The 17,288-nt window shown below is 34.1% G+C and overlaps 1 protein-coding gene across 1 annotated transcript in view; it reads right to left on the bottom strand.

Moving 5' to 3' along the window:
* Nucleotides 1-6,260: 6,260 nt before the first annotated feature.
* LOC143408874 (uncharacterized) overlaps nucleotides 6,261-17,288 on the bottom strand; it is a 67,523-nt gene continuing 56,495 nt past the window's right edge. Inside the window, exon 3 of the mRNA XM_076868795.2 lies at nucleotides 6,261-6,477. Coding sequence (XP_076724910.1) covers nucleotides 6,366-6,477 — 112 coding nt within the window. The 3' untranslated portion in view covers nucleotides 6,261-6,365. The remainder of the gene's footprint in view (nucleotides 6,478-17,288) is intronic.

Here is a 17,288-nt window from a genome sequence, read left to right as displayed (position 1 = left end):
CTGCAAAACTGACTGAATAGTGAAACTGGCTCATAGTGAACCTCCTATACTTGTTGAACTCCTTTTAAAATGCAAAGAAATTTTTACATGCAAGATTTACTCTTGTAAATCTGGACTTCTATAGGCTTGGTTTTCTTACAGCAGAGAAAGTGTGGCATAGAACTTTGGTTTTCATTAGAGGTGATAAAACTGAAGTCAGACGTTCAACTTATCTCAAATAAAAAATGTTTTCATTTGGTTACTTTTTACCACGAGGGACCAAACCCTGACTGGTCTTACAGAATGAAAGTAATACATTGGCTCATGAAAATGAAGCTCAGACATCAAGCAAGTGTTGATTCAGAGGCCCCAATAGTGTCACCAAAGTGCTTCTTTCCATTTCCTTTATTATCTTCCCAGTATTAGCTTCATCCTGAAGGTACGTTAATGAAGCCACCAATTCAATCGTGGGTGCTCAAAGGACGTAATTCAGTGTTCTCTGAGAAGGAACAACATTTGAAAACACTGAGTCATCTGAAAAGAGATTTTTCCAAAAAGAAAATAATCTACAGATTGAACAGTATTTAAGAAGCAAAACTTTGTTTTGACCCCATTTAAGTCCACAGTGAAGGAACTTAACCTCCTTTTTGTTTTGATGCAAATGTTTAGTATGCCAGTAGGGGGAGCTGTGGTGAGTACCAACATGTATTCCTGGCCTTACACATCACACCAAACACTGTGCTAAGAGAAACTTGGCAAACATGTGATCTGGCCTCTTCAGTGTCTAGGGAAGTTCTACCCAGAGAGGGGAGAAAAAAAAATTCACGTTATGAGAACTAAAGAGATATTTTAAAGGTGAATGGGCATCAAGGCTCTGCACACTCAAATATATTATTTATCAAGAAACAACTGCAAATCAGTGTCTTACCCAGAATTTCCCACACTCCAGATCAACTAGACCCCTGTGAAGTGGGGCGCAGCGTAGTTTTCGAGAGCAAGCACACTTTGTTCTGATACTCACAGCTGATACCCACAGCTTCTTCTTGGCTCAACATGGTGTTTTCTGAATTGCAAAACATAGAGCATGATGTCATGTATTGTAGAAAATATAACTAGTATATTAAACTTATGATTTCACCAAGATTATTATTTGGAATGAAATTATATTTTCTCTATCAGCAACATTCTATCTTGTATAATCTTTTTAACTTTAAATGTAGGTTCAGAAATAGCCATGAACCTTACACAGAATCAACCTTACACATTGAAAGACATTTTAACATGCTGCCGTATTCACAGAGCTTTGTATGCTCTGGATATTTCAAGGTTTAAGAGAAAAATTTTATAAAGCTTTAAAGACTATTAGTCTCATTAATGTTAGATCATTGATTTTTTTTTTTTAACTTTTTAAAGAGACGGAGCTCATTGGCTTTCAGTCAGCAATGTTCTCACTCCTCTATTTGTTTTGCAAGGAACTTCAAGTTTCTTCTGTATATAATCTTCAATCTGCCAAATTGTATGCATGACTTGTGTTGGTGTTAAGAGATAATTGCTCATTTGAACATTCTAAATCGAGCCTTCCATGGCAAGTTTACATTCCTCATTCGAGATAAAGTGAATGAGGAGATCAGGAAACTGGAGCTATAGGGAACACTGCATGATCATGGTGAGTAAGATACATTTCATTGTCCAAATTACCTTGTGTAAACTCATCTAAAGAACTAGTTGTAAATGTTCTAAACACTATTTTTTAAAATTCTCCAAAAAAGGGCTTCAAATTTCTTCTTCTAGCAGTTTAGAAAGATTAATTTTTGTGAAAGACCCCTACCCCCCCACCCACACACACAAAGTCTCAAATAAACTATCTTTTATTGCATTTCTAAATTTGTAAGGATAAAAGAAATTTTCAGCATACTCCCTCCAAAATTTAAATTTAAAAATGCAAGATAGTGAGCAATAATAAAAAGGAGAAAATGGGTTGACCAAAAGACAAAAGCCAATACCAGATCTGTATAGCTGAATTAAATCTTGGACTAGAAGCAAGTTCATGTACTGAATCTGAAAGTCCCACATTAAGCTGAGATTTCAAAAAGACACTAAATTATTCTGGGGCAGTAGTTCCCCTGTTTCCTAGCAAAAGCAAAAATAAAAATTTCCTGGGGAAAACCTTTCCTAATGTATTCCCCAAAAATTCCCATAGATCAAAAGGAGGGCTCCGGTTGTGGCTCAGCAGTAGAGCACTTGCCTAGCACATGTGAGGCACTGGGTTCAATCCCCAGCACCACATAAAAATAAACAAAGGTACTGTGTCAATTTACAAAATAAAAAAAAAGAAAGAAAGAAATATGAGCTCAAAACTAAAAACAGCAAATACACATGAAGAGAAGGAACTATTATTGCAAGTCATCACCAATTACAAACAGATGGAATTCATATTTGAAATTGTCAGACACAGATTACAAAATTGCTTCCTGTAAACTGCAAATAATTAAAGATGTATATTTCTGAATCCTATAGATTTTTAAACAATTAAAAATGATTAATTATTAAGAAAGTGTCAAAAATATCTTGCAGATTTGAATAATATAAACAAAATAACATTTAGAAATAAAAATATAATTGTTGAAAGATAATTTAACAGACGGCTTAAATTTCAGATTAGATGTAGATAAAGAGGAAATTAATGAACTGGAAGATATATCTGAAAGACATCTACAGGATCCAGTATAAAGAAAAAAAGGAGGGCTGTAGTTGTAGCTCAGTGTTAGAGTGTTTGCCTAGCATGTGTGAGGCATTGGGTTCAATTCTCAGTACCGCATATAAATAAATAACAATAAAGATCCATTGACAACTAAATATATATATATATATATATATATATATATATATATATTTTTTTTTTTTTTTTAAAAGGAGGCATATATTAAGATAGACAGCAAGAAAGAGAGATTAAAAGATAAAGGCTTTAAGATACAACCAATCAGAGTACTAGAGAAGAAATAGAGATAATGGAGAAGCTGAAATATTTGTGAAGAAAATGACAAAGAATTGTTTAGAATTAAACAAGAATTAACAAGAAGTTAATGTATAACAAGCAATATAAATAGAAATCCATGAAGATGTACAATGAAGCGAAATGGTAGACCACAAAAAAATTAAAATTAACCTGAAAGAAAGGGAATTATGGTTAGACTCTCAATAGTAGCAATAGAAAATAAAAGAGGAATAACAACTCTAAAGTCTTGAGAAAATTTGCAAATTTAAAATTATGCATTCAGCAAAACCATCTTTTCAGAAATAAAATGAAAATATCTCTATAGACACTATCAGTTGAACAAAAACCTAGAGAGTTTGTTACTAACAGATCTTCAGCACGGAAACTTCTAAAAGAGGTGCTTCCATAAGAAGGAAAGTTGTTGCAAAAAGAAAGTCTGAAATGCAAAAAGAATCAATTGATAATGATGTTAATGATTTTTTTTCATCATATGTATGAAAAAAAGAGAACAAAAATGACCAGGAGGAAAAGTGAAAAAAGGGAAGGAGGAGAAAAAAGGGAAGGAGGAGTTTAAAAGGTAAAGATCAAGCTTTTTAATCAAAAGTGGGTAAAATCCTAAGATTCTTGTATTTTTTCAGGAGAGTATTTAAATACTCTCACTTTAAACTTTAATATATCTGATAAAATGTCAACCTTGATTACTAAAAGAAAAGAGCATACTATTTTAACCAGTGCAGGGGTAACATGTGATTAAGATAAAGATTTAACCAAGGGGGAAAAATGAGTTAATTTTGAAAAGGCAAGAGGAACAAAGAAGCAAGAGCAAAAGACAGGCTGCACAGAGTGGTGCACTCTTGTAACCCTGGGGACTCAGAAGGCTGAGGCAGAAGGATGACAAGTTCAAAGCCAGCATCAGCAACTTAGGGAGACTGTAGGCAACTTAACAAGACCCTGTCTCAAAATATATGTTTTTTAAAAAGGGATGGGAATGTGGCTCAGTGGTTGAACACCCCTGGATTCAATTCTGGTAGTGAAAAAAAGAAAGTGAAAGACATGGGACAAATTTTATTTTGGTAGGTTCAAGTCCAAATATATCAATAATCACAACAAATATAAGTGAGTCAAACACCAATTTTTAAAATATAGTTTTCAAAATATAGATATACTGTTTATAATAGTCACACCTAAAATATAAAGATGTGGAAAGATTCAAAATAGGAACATAAAATAAGAATTATCAGATGAATACCAAAATAATGCACAGAACATATTATTATTATTACTATTATTATTAGATAAAATAGAATGTAAAATAAAGAACATTATTGGGAATAGAGACAGGCACTACATAATCATCAAAGTTTTCAATTCACTGTGATTCTAACAATTTTAAACATGGGTACACAAAATTAAATTGCCTTAAAATAATGTACGACATCTCAGCACATTTCCAATAATTATTGAGAGTTTGAAAGACAGCAAATTAACACAGAGAAGTAATATTTAAACAACATATAAGATTGTTATAATTAACATATTTAATTATGCACCCAATAACTAGAGAACTTACATTTTTCTCAAACTCAAAGCAATGTTTCCAAAGATCAACTACTTACTTAGCAATAAAGCACATCTTAACATGTCTCAAAGAATCAGTATCATGCAGACAATATTCTCTAGCAATAATACCATACAAAATTTAAAAAACAATTACAATTTAAATGGAAGACTTCATTCAAACCATACATTCAAGAAATCCTATGAATCCAAATCAGAATAAGTACAAAGGAAAGTACATCAGAGTAAAACAGTTGTAAACCAAAGACAAGGAGCACATTTTAAAAGCAACCAGAAAGAAAAAAAGACATTATCTTCAGAGGAGCAACAGTAAGACAAACAACCATCTCCTTAACAGAAACCATGAAAGTCAAAAACTATGTGCTAAGAGAAAATAACAATAGCATGGCATTTTATATTCACTAAAAATATCCTTCAAGGATAAAAGCAAAATGTAGTTTTGGACATACAAAAATTAACTGAATTCTTCACCAGCAGACACGCATTAAGGAAAATGCTAACAGGTAGTCTTCAGACAGAAGGCACATGATCTCAGATGGAAGCACAAAGGTGCAAGAAGGAATTAATAAAGAGGATAAAATGTGGTAAATATTAGTGAATATTTACTATGTAACACAATAAAATTGCCTTATGGGAAAATAATTGATAGATAATTACAATAATAGCACAAAAGTCAGAGAAAAGTAAGTAAAGTTGGAATGTTCTGAATATTACAATCATTGCAACATGTGCGGTTTTATTTACTAGTGTTGTAAACATAGTGAACAAGTTCTCATGTAGAATATCTAGTCCATCTGTATGTTTAGAAATGCTTGATTCATTTAAAAGTAGAAAGAGTAGAATAAAACTTTTATAAACAGCTTTTAAAACCTGATGCGAAACACTGTGTTTGGAATTGTTAAACCACCTCTGAACTGTATACCATCTGTACTTGTTCATTGGGTTGAGGAAGATTGGAGGAAAGAAATTGCAGAAGATGTTCTGTTGGCATGTGCTAAAAAAGTCTCAGCTTATCTGAGACTTTTTTGACCTGTTCTTTAGAAATATATATATCTTCATTGTGTTATCTGAGAAGGCCTAAAAGAACCAACATCCTAGAAGCAATGAACACCCCTAGCACCCAGATCTTGATCTTTAATATCAACTTCCAATAAAATAAAAAGAACTCAGAAGGACTTCTCAGAGAAATGACTAACTGGGACAAGGACAGCAAATATACAAGAGGAACCTGGAGCAACTTGTAATGCCAGAAAGAAAGAGTTCAAATGCACACACAAGTGTGTGCACACACACTGATGGGAATATTTCAAAAGGACATAGGAATCAACTGAAAGAGCTCCCAATGGCCAAAGCTAGAACAATTTATGCAACAAAATAAATGAAGTAGTACTGGGTTATAGCCCAAAATATTAAATGTTGAATATCTGTAAGCCCATACTGATATAAATAAACCAATGAATAAATGAACACAAGCAAAAAGAAACAAATGTCCAATACAAAGGAATTTCAAATAAATTACATAGGTACTCCATCCTAAAGGAAGAGGAGCAAAGTCTATGTATAAGAAACTTTCTTTCAAAGAGTACAGTAGAGAAAGTAAGGAAAGGAAGTGAGAGAAGAATATTTTTATGAAACTTGATAAACACTCTTTCAACCAGGAGAGCAAGGTTAACTTCAACAGTCATAAAACATATTGATAGCACTTGATATTATATGACGACAGTGGTCCTTTCTGTCTATGATCTTCCCAAAACCTTTTAACAGCAGCCTAATCATTAAAAAAAAATACAGTAAGTTACAACAGAGGGGCATCCTACACCATACCTGACTGGTATGCCTTAAAATTGCTGAAGTCATTAAAAACAGGGACTATCAAGAAGAATAAAGGAACATGACAACTGTGATGAGGTATCCTGGATGAGATCCTGAAACAGAAAAATTACATTAGACAAAAACTAAGTATACTCTCAGAGCCTATGAAATTCCGTAATAACATATCAATATTGATCATTAATTATACCAATGTAACATTAATGTATGATGCTAACAACAGGGGAATCAAGGGGCAGAGCTGGGTATATAGGAACTCTGTACCATCTGCTCAGTTTTTCTGAAACCAAAATGCATTCTAAAAATAAAGATTAGTTTTTAAAAGGCAAGATAAATGTAAACTAACTGAACAAATGAGAAAAATGGAAAGCTATAAAGTAAGACAGTAAGCACAAATCCAATTATATCAGTAATCTCATTAAATGTAAAGAGATGAATGCTTCCAAATTTTTTTAAAAATTTTTTATTGTAGTTGGGCACAATACCTTTATTTTATTTATTTATTTTTATGTGGTGCTGAGGATCAAACCCAGGGCCTGACATGTGCTAGGCAAGCGCTCTACCGCTGAGCCACAACCCCAACCCCAAATGCTTCCAATTTAAAAACAAATATTATCAGTCTGAATTTTCAAACACACATATGTGTTATTTATGAAAGACAACTTTAATAAAAGATACAAAATGATTGAAAGTGAAAGAATGGGGAAACATGTCAAGTTAATATTAACCAAAAGAAAGCTGTGTATCTTTTTCCATGTTTTTACTTTCAATCATTCTGTCTTTAGATAAAAGAGTGATATGTTCGGAATATACTTCATCAGATAAAATAGAGCTTAAAACAAGAAACATTATTGAAGATAAAAGGAACACTCTGCCATAGGTAAAGGACAATCACCAGAAAGATACGATCAATTAAAATCTATTATTACCTAATAATGAAGCCTCAGGATTTTTTAAAGCAAAAATTGACAGAATTAAGAAGAGAAAAAAAGCTACAATCAGTAAGAGTTTTTTAAACACTTGTCTTGGTATTGAAAGAACAGAAAGACAAAAGCAAAAAGTCAGTAAAGATCTATACTATTTTATGTTCTTGATGAACAAACTGAATTTAGTAACCATGGATTTAAGCATGGATTTAGTAACTGCCCCCACAAATGCAGAATACAAATTGTACCCAGGCTATCTATTCTTCCTTAAAGCAAGTCTTAGCAAATTTTAAAATGTTAAATCAGAATATGTTCTCTCTGACCACAGAGGGATATAACTAGAAATAAATAATAAAAATGATTAGTTGGAGATTAGCTATATGCTTAGAAACTAAACAGCACAGATTTAAATAACCCATGGATCAAACAACAATAGACATGGGTAATTTAAAAATATTTTCAACTAAAAAATAAATGCAATATAACATTTCAAAACATATAGGTTGCATACAAAACCAGACTTATACAAGAAATTTATATATTTAAATACTTAAATTAGAAAAGAGATTGAAAAATCAATTATCTAAGCATTCATTCTCAAGGAGCTAGGTAAAGAAAAGCAAAATAATGCAAAGAAAACTGAAAAAACAAAATAATAAACATAAAAACAAACATGAATGTAGCAGAAAACAGACATGCAATATAGAAGATAGAACACAAGTTATAATATCCAGGAATGAAAGAGGAAATATCACTACAAATACCACTTATATCTTAAAATTAATTTAAAGGATGCAATGAATAACTTAGCCCAATAAATTTGATAATTTAGATGATATGGACAAATTCCTTGGAAAACATAACTTACTAAAAGTGACACAAGAACAAATAAAAAATATTTCACATAGGAAGGCTTTCACTACATGTATCAATATACACAGGAATATTTAATTTGCTAGTTTCTTCTTTCATGAGCTTTAAATTTTGTATCCACAAGGAACTTGCCTATTTCACCTAATTTGCCAAATTTATGTGCCTAAAGTTGTATGTGATGTTCAATTTATTATCCTTTTCATGTCTGTAGGGCTGGTAGTAATAGCCCCTATTTTATACCTGACATTGACCATTCACATCTTCTCTTTTTTTTTTCCCTCACTCTAGCTAGATGTTTATCAATATTAACGATATCCTCAAATAACCTGATTTTGATTTCAATGATTTTTCTCTATTGCTTTTGTTTCCTATTTTACTGATTTCTGCTCTTGACTTTAGTTTTTCCCTTTGCTCTGCTTACTTTATGCCTAATTTGCTCTTCTTTTTCCAACATCCTAAGGTAGAAATTGATAAAGTACTTCTACAAAAAATTTACAATTAATAATCGTACTTATGATAAAAGGTTGAACATTATCCATTTAAGACCAAGACCATTGCTGCTATTCTGTATCATAAAGGAGATCATAGGATAAAGTAAGAAACAAAAAAGGCATACATATTGGAAATAAAGAAATCTCTCAATTTTTAGAAGCCACAATTTTCTATAAGGAAAAATCCTAAAAAATCTACTAAAGAGAATGAATCAGATATCTATATTCAATATAAATACACAATCAGTGTACAACCACATCATGTACAACCACAAGAAGGAAGTTATACCCCGTGTATGTATAATAAGTCAAAATACATTCTACTGTCATATGTAACTGAAAAAAACAAATAAAAACTTTAAAAAAGAAAAAAATCTAAAGGGGGAGGTAGTGTGGGGAACAACTGAACAGCAAATAAAATATAACATTTCAAAACATGTAGATTTCAAAACAAGTAGAAATCATGATTTTTGCAAGTTTGCAGGATAAAGATCACTATTAAAAAGGTAAGTCATGAGACTACATATTAGCAGTGATGAATTGAAAATAGAAATATAAAAGCAGAATTATTTTAATACCATCAAAAACACAAGACATTTAGGGGTAAGTCTAACAAACAGAGCAAAAGCTGTACACTGAAAAGTGTAAAACATTGTTTAGAAAAATGAAAGAACTAAATAAACATACTGAGGTCAACTGGTAGCATGCTCAATACTATTCCAGATATCAATTTCTTGCCAAATAGACCTACATAGCCAGCACATTCCTGAGCAAGTTTCTAACAGGTTTATATGTAGAAATAGACAATCCAATTCCAAAATGCATATGGAAACAAAAAGACCTAGCATAGCATATTTCCCCACCAGGCACCCACAGAGTCCCTAAAACCAAGTTTCTCACTATCCTTAGGATTTAATATTTTCTCTCCTAACTATTTGCTCTGTAATAATTGCTAAATATATTGCATCTTGAATAATAATACATTATTTAAACCACAATCATGTTTTATGATGAGCAAAGATTGACATAAATATCCTCAATTAAGTTAACTTTCCCTTCTTCATTGGCTGGTTGGGAAGAACAAAATTCACATATCAATGTGTGAATTAATCTTTTTTTCTGGAATATAAAAGTGTGAATCTGTGCTTCTGCCCTTTCAAGCCATAGAATAGTGAATTCTTTTCCATATTTTTGCAGCAGCTTCTGTCACTAACATCTGTTGCTCTTGGTATATTTATGTGAAGATTTATGCTAGTTATTGTGAGCGCTATCAAAAAGGAAGGTAGGCAGACCATGTGAACCAAAGCCTTAAAATATGAATAGGACTTTATTTTAAAAGCAGCACCTATGCCATAATCCCTCAAACACATGCCTTTGGTTTGAGCTTTACCTATCTTTGTGGACGTGTCTGTCAAATAATTAATGACCCTTCTGATCATTTTGCCTCCTTATCCCTTACATTCCGCCACCCCCCTGCTTGACCCAGTCATCTCCTCAGACTTTCTGTGTGTGGCAAGTCTCTAAACCTCCTAGAAATTCAGGGTGGATCTCTGCTGCGCCAATTTGATTAGCTCATTTTTCAAAGTTTCTGGGTCGATGCGGACCACCACGAAGCCAGCTTGGCCAAGGGACGGAAATCAATAAGGAGGGAGTCCACAGGAGCGACAGGGGTCGGGTTCAGAAACCTTGCCACACAGTGCGCAGGCTTTGTTGAGCATCATGGCATGGGCCCATGTTCTGTAAACTTTTCATCTGCACACAAATTGCATTTCACAGCGATACTAAAAGGGTGGGTTACTTGTGCTGCATGTGGGAGGTATGGGCACAAATCCTGTTATCAGATAATGGGATTACCATGCATGCCTCCTGAGCACACTTTCAAAGTTTATTCCTAATCTTCATATACAGCTATCATGGGCCAGCCATTTTATGATACAACAAATAAAATTGCTGCCAAATCATGTTTAAAGCCATTATTATTGTTCTCATTATTTCCATCATCACGTCTGAGTTGAACTCCAACAATAACCACATTAAGGTGAATACTATTCTTTTCCTCCCACATCCACACTGCCACACCCCTACCTGCCCCCAAGTAAAACTAACTTGTTTCTTACTATATGTTCTGAAGCTCACAGAAAATTATAGGCTTCAAGAGAATTAAGGGGAAAAAATCAGTAAGGAAAAAAGAAAAGACCAGGTATTTTAGCAACATTGATAAGATGTCTTTTATGGACTTTATAACCTAAAAGCTACTAAAAGTATTCGTTTAACATCTATGTTGTCATTAGCTTTGATTTAATCCTCTATTTAGTTTTAGGTTATGAGCAGCACAGGTACAGCTTGAATCCTGCATCCCAGTTTCAAAAATTCCATGTCTCTTTCATTTCTTGGGGCTAGGGAGACCTCATACTGTGCATCCTGTGCTCTGGCTTCACCACTCCAGCTGGGGAAATCAATCTGCATGATTAATTAGACCATGATCCTCAGGGATGAGGTGACTGTTGATCCAAGTTTCTGAACTAACAATCAGAAAACCCTGATCTATCAAAGATTTTTTTCCTCAAATGTGAATTTATTTATTTAATTTGAAATTATTCAAGGGATGCAAACAAAACCATTTTTATTTTTTTATTTTTTTTAATTATTCAGTTTATTTACTCTTGTAACTGCATTTAGTTTTCCCAAAATTGCACATGCTTAACCAGTAGTTGGAGCACTAACAGTACTTACTGAAGGATTGAGTTAGGAAAAGCAGGTTTCTATAGCCATACTCATACAGAGATAATTCACACATCATATATTTCTGCATAATGAGCAGAAGTTCAAACTCTCATTTGTGCTTTAATTCATTTTGCAAATGAGCCAATAAATACTTATTCTGATAGTTTATATGCAGTTGGAGTTTCAAAAATATTGAAACATTGACTATTGGGAACACACCAACACAAAAGTTAGTTAATATGTTTTATACTTTACAAAAGACAATTCAAATGCCTCACCATCCATGTTTCATAGGCCATATAAGAGCACATTCTAATCTTTCAGGTCTTTTAGCATCAGGGAATGATAAGATTAAACTTGTTGCTGTTTGTCAACAAATGTCTTTATATGATTGTGCACAAGCCTCACATTATTATTACATCATCAGAATGCTTCTAGTTTACATTAAAAAATAATATTACTGGGGAAGAAGCTCATCAAATTATCCATCAATGTCCACAATGACAAAACCATTTTAGATACACATTTAATGAATCATTTTGACTACAAATTATGTGAAGAGAAACACAAAACATGTAGAGATTAAATATATAATTCAGTAGTGATACATATCTATTCAACTATATGCACAATATATAAACATCTGAAATCAAAAGTATCCTAAAATATGTAGGTTGAATGATTACCTCTTATGCAAGATGAGTCTGATGAGAAATTGTGAAATGCACCAAGTTTTATTTGGTACCAACACCATGACTCCCTATTTTGTATCAAATGGGATCCTTGAACTAGACAGAGCCTCTTTAGATACCACCAGTCCTTCCAGATGGGATCCTGCATACTCCAGATTTATTGCACTCCTCTGTCCATCCTGAATATCATGTATCATTCCCCCAGGATTTTTTATTTCATGACTGTATTAGGTGAATTTTTTTTGGGGGGGGCAGGGATTGAACTCAGGGGCACTCAACCACTGAACCACATCCCCAGCCCTGTTTTGTATTTTTAATTAGAGACAGGGTCTAACTGATTTGCTTAGCGCCTCACCCTTGCGAGGCTGGCTTTGAACTCGCGATTCTCCTGTCTCAGCCTCCCAAGTGACTGAAATTACAGGAGTGAGCCACCACACCCAGCCATGCCTGCATTATAATAAGAGAATTCCATTCAATACCCGCTGAAGGTGTCACATTATTGCAATCATCAGTGTAGTTGTGGACTGGAATATATTTGCAGCTTACTACCTTCTGGACCCTAGGCAAAAATTCCAGGAACTCACCCCTGTCCTAACAACCCTTCTGAATTTGATAGGGCAATAGACTCCTGTCTTATACAAGATTTCACTTTTCACCATTTTAATTACCTGCAGTCAACTGTGATCCAAAAATATTAAGTGAAAAATACCAGAAATAAACAATCCACAAGTTTTTAATTGTGCACCTTTCTGCGAAGCATGATGAAATCTCACACTGTCCCACCAGAGATGTGAATCGTCCCTTTGTCCAGCATATGTGCACTGCGGTCACTAACCACCCAGGAGTCTCTTGGTAACCAGCTCAGTTATCAGATGGGCTGCTGTGGTACCACAGAGGCAGTGTGTGAGAACACCTCACACAGTGGCCCAATTGCTCCATCACAATGCCCGCCTGCTGCATCTCACATTCTCCTCGCTCACCTCATCACCCGGGCATGGTGTCAGCCCTCATCACCACAGAAAGGTGTGTGCAGTAAAACAGTTTATTCTGACAGAGACCACATTTGCTTAAGTTTTATTATAGTACATTGTTATGATTCCTCCATTGTAATATTGTTATTGTTAATCTCTCACTACACCTAATTTATAAAGTAATTATACATGTACATGGGAGAAAGCATAATACATACAGGGTTCAGTAATATTCACAGCTCCAGGCATTCACTGTGGGTCTTGGAACCTATTACCCCATGGATAAGGGAGGACTGCTGTAATCATTTCCTGGCTTTACTTTATAGTTCTACCATCCCAGAATGAATCCTCAACCTATGTAATTTAGTTTTGACTACTTTTGAATAGTCATTCACACAATTTTTACCTTATTTAAATGGAATACATCTAAATATGTTTTTTTTGAATCTAGCTTCTTTTATTCAAATTATTACATAAAATTCATCTATGCCCATATGGTGGTTGTTGTTCCTTCACATTTTTCTTGCTGTATAGTATTTCACTTTATGAATATATCATAATTTATTTATTTCTTCCATTATTAATGAGTATTTAGTTTGTTTCTAATTTGAAGCTATTTTAATTCATACTGCTATAAACACACTTATACAGGTTTTCCTGATAAACATAATCACACATTCCTATAGGATATTGTCTTAGGAGAGGTATTTTTTAGTAACAGAATATAAAAATCTGCAACTTTACAAGATAATGATAGTTTTCTAAAATGGGAGCATCAATTCACCACCTCACCCCTCCCAGCAGTATGTGAAAGTTTCCATTGTTCTACATCTCAGTCAACTTTTTATGATTACAATTTTAAGTTTACCCAGTCTAATCAGTATGTAATTATACCTCTTGGTAGTTTTAATTTGCATGATCTTAATTACTAATGAGTCTAAATGCCTTTACATATATTTATTGTCCATTCAGATATTCTGTCTTGTGCTTTGTCCAATTCTTTTCCATTATCCATTAGGGTGTCTTTCTTATTTTCCCCTATTGAACTGTGGAAGGTCTTTTTATATTTTGGAATATGGTCCTTTCCCCATTAGATGTGTTTCAAGTGTGATTTTCTTTTTCCTTCTTTTGCTGTGACTTAATGTGTCTTCTGACACATGTAGTAAATTTTAACTATCTTTTTTTTTCCATGTGCCTTATTTTAAAATATCTTTTGCTAAATATATTCTCCTAGATTCTCTTTTAAAAGCTTATTGTTTTGCATTTGACATTGAGTTCCACTTTCCACCTAAAATTAACTTTTGTCGTGATGTACAATATGGATCCAGTTTCTTTCTTTTTTCCCTTTTCTGCATCCTTCTTCTCTTCCTTCCCTTCACTTCCTCTGCATCATCTTCCATTTATGGTTCATTTGTCTTTGTACCTTTTATTTAAAAGATAGTCCTTTTCCTAATACTCTGCATTGCCTCCCTTGTAATAAATCAATTCATAAGCATATGTATGAATGCTTCAACTCTATTATCTTCATTTCTCTATCCTTGAACCAAAACAATGTTTTATAATTATTAATGCCTTTAAGGCTTAAAATCAAATAGAGCAAGTCTCCCCACATTGGTCTTCTTGATTTAAAGTATCTTGGCTATTTCCAGCCCTGTGCTTTTCCATATAAATTTAGCATTAGCTTGTCAAGTTTTACATTCACACACAGAAAAATGGTGTTGCTACTTTTCACTAGGATTACAGGTGAAACTTCAGAGTAGTTTAAAGAGAATTAATATTTTTTAAATATTGGGTCATCAAATCCATAAACATTTAATTTGCCTTTATTTTCTTTCAAGTTTTACAGTTTTCTTCACAAAGATTCTCAAAACAATTTAAGATCTAAACCTAAATGCTATTTTGAATGGTATATTACTTTATTTTCTAAATATTGATTGTGGATATGTAGCAATGCATAATTTTTATATTAACTTGTATCCACTATTAAAATTACTTTTATAATAATGCATTCACAAGTTCTTTCAGATTCTCTGTCATAGTCCAATCTCCCCCCCGCCCCGCCCCCCGTACTGGGGATCAAACCTAGGACTTCATGCATGCTAGATAAGTGTTCTATCACTGAACTACACTCCTTATACATTTGGAGGACATTCAAGATCCAAACAATAGCAATTCCCTTTATCTCACTCTCACATACCAAGCATATCTCTCCTGGCCTCAATATTCCCAGGGCCAGTTGCCAGGCTACTAGGTAGCTCCCTCTAGCCCTAAGTCTGCCATTTATTATTTCACATAGCCAGTTCTCAATAATAATAATAATGATAATAATAATAATAGTAATATTGGTGAATGCTTCATTTCTTTCTTTTCAATCCTTATACAGACCTTCAATATCCATGAGTTCCACTTCCATGAATTCAACCAACCACTGATCAAAAGTATTCAAAAGAGGGCTGGGGTTGTGGTTCTGAAGTAGAGCACTCACCTGGCACGTGTGATCCTCAGCACCACATAAAAGTAAACAAATAAAATAAAGGCATTCTGTCCATCTACCACTACAAAAAAAAATTTTAATTTAAAAAATATATTCAAAAGAAAAATTTTCATCTATACTGAACATGTACGGACTTTCTACTTTTTTTCCCCTCAACAATACAACTATCTACACAGAATTTAGATTGTATCAGGTATTAAGTAATCTAAAGATGATTTAAAGTAATGGAAGAGGGGCTGGAGTTGTAGCTCAGTGGTAGAGCACTTGCCTTGCACGTGTGAGACACTGGGTTCGATTCTCAGCACCACATATGAATAATAAAATAAAGGTTCTTCAACAACTGAAAAAAATGGTTCTTTTTAAAATAAATAAATAAAGTAATAGAAGAAAAAAAGAAGAAGAATTAAAGTACAGGTAAGGATGTGTATAAGTTATATGAAAATACTATGGCATTTTATATAAGGGACTTACACATCTGTAGATTTTGTTATTGAGGAATTCTGGAACCAATTCCTCATGAATATTGAGTATTATATATCTTATTCCTTTTTTTATCTAACTGATTTTTCTCGGACTCAGCTAAAATTATTAATGAATTGTAATAGTAGGCATCTTTGTATTTTCCTAATTGTCTCATTTTTACTCATGGGATTTTAATTTATGGAGGTAACAACGCAGAGAAGTTAATGCCATTGTAAGAATAGATTCACCAGGAGAAGGGAACACACCATGTCACCTGGTACCAGTAAAGAGCACCAGATTTGGTAAGGGACAGAAGCAGGATTAAGGCAAAATCCTAGTCCAAAGCCTTTATTGGGATTTTCCTTAAGAAAGGCCAGTCAGGGGACAGGGAAACATGGAAGACTAGCTACAGTGGGGGTATAGCTCTGTGGCAGAGCATGGGCTCGGTATGCACGGGGCTCTGTGTGAATACCCAGTACCACCCATAGGATTTGGCTAATTTGAATAGTACACAGCAGACTTTGAGTGATAGGGAGCTACCTACTTGCCCAATACCTGGCTCTCAGTATACTGAAGCCAGGGAAATATGCTTGTGATACGTGAGTGTTAGATAAAAAGGAGTTGCTATAGTATGGATCTTGAAGATTCCTAAAGGCCCGTGTGTTGAAGGCTTGGTCCCAGCCTGTGGCACAACTGGGAGTGGGGAGCCTTTAGGAAGTTAGGGCCTTGCGAGGGAGGAAGTTAGGCCGTTGGGAGAATGCCTTTGAAGGGTATATTGGGACCCTAGACCTTTCTCTCTCCTCTCTCTCCTGGCTGCCATGCAATGAACAGGCCTCCTCTGCCATGCACTGCTACTCTGATGTACTGTTCTACCACAGGCCCAAAGCACCAGGGCCAAGAGCACATAGGCTGAAACCATGAGCCAAAATAAACCTTTCCCTTATTAAGTTGATCATATCAGGTATTTGATGAAAGCCTAACTAACACAGGGGTGGTTGACTTGCATATAAAAGCATATTCCCAATTAAGTTGTCTTTTTTTTGAAACAGGGTATGTTACCCAGGCTGGCCTCAAACACCCAGACTCAAACTATCCTCTTGCCTCAACCTCTAAAGTAGCTGAGAACTACTGGTGCACACCACCATGTTCAGCCAGTTGTCTATTGTCTACTAATTTTAGGAACTGTCCAGCTCAGTGAGGACAGTTTCTCCATAGCTAGGAAGATTTTCGAGATGTCAGCACATCATAAGCTATAGAAAATAAAAAACACAAT

This window comes from Callospermophilus lateralis, chromosome 10 (assembly GCF_048772815.1).
Source record: "Callospermophilus lateralis isolate mCalLat2 chromosome 10, mCalLat2.hap1, whole genome shotgun sequence".
NCBI classification, from domain to species: domain Eukaryota; kingdom Metazoa; phylum Chordata; class Mammalia; order Rodentia; family Sciuridae; genus Callospermophilus; species Callospermophilus lateralis.
This window is presented reverse-complemented; position numbering and strand designations above follow the sequence as displayed.